The 5,044-nt window shown below is 45.6% G+C and overlaps 1 protein-coding gene across 1 annotated transcript; it reads right to left on the bottom strand.

The window, feature by feature from the left end:
* Positions 1-1,546: 1,546 nt before the first annotated feature.
* On the bottom strand, positions 1,547-4,737 carry CYSLTR1 (cysteinyl leukotriene receptor 1). Its single transcript, XM_052813989.1, has one exon. The coding sequence runs from the start codon at positions 4,694-4,696 to the stop codon at positions 3,659-3,661; it is 1,038 nt and encodes a 345-aa protein (XP_052669949.1). The 5' UTR covers positions 4,697-4,737; the 3' UTR covers positions 1,547-3,658.
* Positions 4,738-5,044: the final 307 nt, after the last annotated feature.

Below are 5,044 nucleotides of genomic sequence, written 5' to 3'. Positions count from 1 at the left end.
CCCAGACAAATGAAGGCCAAAATGATGGGACTTCTGTTATGACAATGTGATGCCAACGGGCTGTACTTACCATCAGCTTCCAACGAAAGCTTTGCAGGTCCGAGCTCCCTGTTGGGACAGCTATTCAATGGAGAAACAGCATTTTTTAGGCAAGGTGGACGGTGCTGTTGGAGCCCGGGGCAGGAGGAGGGACCCTGCTCACCACCAGTGCTGAGGCTGGGGTCCCTCTGTGGGGACTGGGTGCTGCTGGACCCCCTTCCGTGGCCGGCTCTTTCCCAGCCTGAGCATCCCTCCAGGAAAAAACAAGAGGAAAGCAGAGAGGGAAACCCCAAAGATTATGAAATAAAATACAGGCAGGGGTGGGAGAGGAGGAACTGAGGGTGAGCAACACCGGAGAAAAGAGGACAGTGTTACAGGCAAGGAGCTCAGGCTGGACTATCTAAAAAAAAAAAAAAAAAAAAAAATAGAGAGAAGAAATCTCATTAGGCAACAGGCAGCTGCTCCACGAGTAACTCTGCGCTAGGGGACACTATTGTACCATAAATCGCAACAGACGCAGCAGAAGAAAGTCCAGTTTCTAGCAAGAAACGGAACACCTCGCTCCTTTTTTAGGGATTTCTGACACGACACTGTACCAGGATGGCCCTTTGTCCCCCTCTTCCCAACTCCCGTCATTTTTTACAGCCCATACAAACACCACAATTTCTAACTCACCTCATGATGGTAACGGGTCCTGTTTCTTGGCACGTATTTCTCTCCAGGTCCCTATTCCTGAGCAAAACACGATCAACATTTGCTGTCGGGATGGCACTTTTCTGCGTGCCACAGGGCAAAGTCACAGGCTGGGGACAACCGCCCTCGCCTCGCACCTGGAGCTGGGTTTCTGCGGAGCCGATGGCAAAGCTCCCCCCTCACCAGTACGGACTGGAGTTTTATAACTACATGACACGCTGCATATCCTGCGCCTATTTTGGGAAAAGCTAAGTAGAGCTAAGTAGAAAACATCATTCTTGGCAGACCTTTCCGTGCAGGAACCCGTGTGGTATGTGACCGCACAGGACACCCAAATACATCCTCCTCACCAAACACATCACTTCCCTCCCAGTGTCTTGCAAGCATTTTCTATCTGTAAATACACATTTATCGAGGTCCCAGCTGCTATTTGCTGGGGTGCTCCACCTCTGCAAGACCTACCGAGAGCCCAGTTGCCATCAGAAGTGGTTTGGCTCCAACAGGTCCCCACACCAGCAGCCCCAGACGGTGCCCTGCGTCCGGTGAAGTTGGGCAACAGCAAAGGCCAGTTCAACTGGACCAAACTCCAGCTCCGAGAAGCTCGGCCAGCGGGTCCCCCGATATCTCAGCCCATGCCAGGTGCTGCCCTCAGCAACTTCTATGCTGTTTCTAACTGAGCGTTCACTATATCATTATAAATGATTATTACGCGAATATTACACTCTAGTGCTGCATGTAGATAAAAATGTATTATAGAGAAGAAGAATCTGTATGCAGAGACTTTAAAATAAGACACAGAAAACAGTAATTGTTAAAATTTAACTTGCAACATTTTAATTTAATTTTCAGCAATCTTTTTTTAAATAGTCTTTCCTATTGCACAAAAACCACTGCTGTTTCTCTTGCCATAACCATCATCTCATTAAAAAAAAAAAAAAAAAAAAGGAAAAAAAAAAGGAAAAAGCATACCTCTGGTACAATAAAAATGCTTTGCAACACACACATACATATAGCTTTACTGTATAATATTTTAAAATTTGGGAATTATTTGTGTATTATTTCTACATATTCTGAAACTGAGTTTTCCGTGATGATTTCTATTTACAGTTGCACAATGCTTTTAATGCTTGGAGACACAGCTATAATACTCAATGCTAACCCTTGAAAGGAAGTTTTAGCCAACTCTTACACACACTTTCTCAAAGCAGTCTACAGTTACATCTTTGAACTAGGAGCTCTGCCCTCCTGTGGGGCTAGGGGGAACTGTAACGCTCCTCTACACGAACAGCTTTTAGCCCTCTTCCACTTCCCAGATCCCTAAAATTTTCTAAAGGAGTCTCGGATCCTGTTGAAAATTCACACCCATAAATTGTTATGCAGGTGAATTTGCTTTTCTAAGTGCCTTTTGCTGACCCAGGGATGTGCAGACTGTGGTGTGAAGAGTAAACTTACACTCTTCTGTGTATCTGTAAAGGTAATTTCTCAAGCAGACCCCTGCCCCAAGCCAAACTCCTTTTGCTCACTCTTACTCTGCAGTATTAAAACTGTTTTCTTTCTTTAAGATCATATCAAGTAACTTAATAAATACCATATCAAAACATACTTGCTATTCATTTATCAACCATTTTTCTAGGTAGGAGTCCTCATCCTACAAGACTTTCTATTTTTGTCTTGATGTATCACACATCTAGGGCTGGGCTTTGCTCCAGCAAAAGGCAGGCAGCACTACTTTTCTGTGGTGTCACTGGAAAAGCACAGGAATGTTTCCTTCTGACCAAGATTTTGAAGTTTTTCTTTACATCACAAACATAGCCCAATCTGTTTTTTCACCATACTGTACTCAAAATAAGATTCACTCATGTCTTATCTGGACTCAGACAATTGATCTCCAGGTCTTCCTAGAGATCTTTCCAAGGGCCTTGGGCTGTTTCTTTTCTGTGGGGTGTGAGGGAGGTGAACACTCTTGAACAGGATCAAATATCATACATAGCTATTTTTAAAAAAGGACTTCTGCATTATTTTTTTTTTTGTTAATTATTTTTTTAAAAAAACCTTGGTCAATAGTTCAGAAAGGCAGGCCTGATCCTGCACTGGACTCTGAGCATCTGGAGCTCTACTTTTAGGTAAAACCTCCTGAAGAACTGGAGTGATAATCTGGATCCTGCAGCCACCACTTACAGGACCAGTCCCATCGAAATAAGTTTCAAATGCACACTAGGATACCGCAATTTTAAAACTGCTCCCACAGACAAGATTTTTCTAGAAGTTTGGAAAATGCTGGCAGATCTGCTGCGCACAAAAGCATGTCCAAAGAGCTGCTCGTTCGGGGTGCGAGAGGGGCTGAAGCCCGAGTTCCCGGATTTGCAGACCCAGGCACCAACCCTGCAGGTCTTACAGACATAATTACCTTGAAAACTAAAATCCAAAGCAGAAGCAGCTGGGAGCAGGGCTGACCTCTGCTGTGTAAATAATTTAGCGGCTGTTTGAAGACTCTGAAAACTCTGCCCTCTTTATTTGTCAGTATATCCCTGAGTGCCACGTACACCAAAAGTTGTGTTTACATTTCCCACTGACTCAGAGAGTTAACGCTCTTTGTAGAGTTGTAAAATGAAGCAGATGCCCAAATACAGGCTTTGAAGAGTTTGTTTATGTGAGTTTGTCATCAGATCAACAGTTTTCTGGTGCTGGCTAGCGGTGATGGCTCCTTCATCCTAAGTGGCTGCGTATGTCCGAGCAGTGCGCCTGGGGAAGGGGTTGGTCATTCCCGGCAGCGGCTGTACCACCAAGGAGCATAAATCATGGGCCATCCACCGTTATTATTGCATATCTAATCGCGACGAAGGCTTGCAAGCCTCCATCGTGTCTTCTGGAAGGGTTCTGAGATCTCCGTTGCCCATCTGAGATCTTAGGGGAAGGTCTAGCCTCCTTATGAAGGGGCCACGGCTGCTTTTCCATTCTCCCTATGGCTTTCTCCAAAGGGTTCCTCATCCTTCTCTTTTATGGAGAACTTTTTCCTGAAGGCTTGCGTTAAGCTGGAGGAAGAAGCCTTCCTAAACGTGGTAAGTCTCTTCCGAAAGTTGCCCCCTGAGAAGAAATAGAGAAGCGGGTCAAAGCAGCAGTTGGAAGCTGCCAAGGGGAGCGTTACCACGACCGATTTCTGTAGGTATATGGCATCCTCGCAGCTGGCGTTCTTCAGCCGCAGCACGTGGAGGTGAATCGTACGCAGAATGTGGTACGGGGTGAAGCTCACCAGAAAGGTGGCCGTCACGATGATGATCATCCAGACCGCCTTCTTGCGGTTAGCCTGGTTCTTCTTCAAGGAATTTTTCAGTAAGGTCCTTATGATCATTGTGTAGCAGATAGTTATGACAATAAATGGAAAAATGAAGCCCACAAATAGGGCAATAAAATCCAGGATCACAACTAGATTTGTCTTCTGAGAGTCTTCTGGGGGTTCGAAGCACTTGGTCTTGTTGGCATATTGGTATGTCCCGTTTCGCAGGAAGGGAGCGCTTGTCAGGATGACAAAAATCCAGATGCCGATGGAGACAAACTTAGCCTTCTTCTCCGTTACCAAATTGATGTTCTGGACTGGAAAAACGATGGCTATGCAACGGAAGAAGCTCATCGCAGTCATGAAAAATATGCTGCAATACAGGTTGACGTACAACGCGTACGAACTGATCCTGCATAGGAAGTCACTGAAGAACCAGTTCCCTTTGTGGACATAGTAGATGACACGCAGGGGCAGGGTACACACGCAGAGGAAGTCGGACACGGCAAGGTTCAGCATGTACACCTGGAAGGCCGTCTTCTGCCGGTATGTTTTTATGAGGACGTACAGCACAACGCCATTGCCGACAAAGCCCATAATGCTGATCATGGAGTAGAGCGTGGAGTAGACTCGGTTTCGGAAGTCGTCGATGGAGTGATGGCACGACAAGTTATCAAACAGTGCCGTCATGTTGCCTGGCTGAGGCACCGATTCTGCCTGGCGATGAATGTCAGGCCTAAGGATGAAAAACTCAGGTGAGTTATGAAAAGCAGCACACAAAAATAAAATGCCATTATAAAATAGGAGGAAAAACTGTCATCTCTCTCATATGGGAGAGAACAGCTAGGAAGGGATGTGGATCTGCACAGATCCGTGTTACTACAACTATCCACTACAGCCGCCTTTCTTAACGTGGTACCAGCAAGTGGTGATGTAAAGATGAGAGTCACATTTTCGTAAGTCCTCAGTACTGGCAGCATCCTTCTTCCACCAAATTACCAAAAAGCTCTAAGTCCTTGCAGACTAAGGTAGCTACTC

Source organism: Harpia harpyja, chromosome 18 (genome assembly GCF_026419915.1).
Source record: "Harpia harpyja isolate bHarHar1 chromosome 18, bHarHar1 primary haplotype, whole genome shotgun sequence".
NCBI lineage: Eukaryota > Metazoa > Chordata > Aves > Accipitriformes > Accipitridae > Harpia > Harpia harpyja.
The sequence above is the reverse complement of the archived record's forward strand: the minus strand, read 5'-3'. Positions and strand labels throughout refer to the sequence as shown.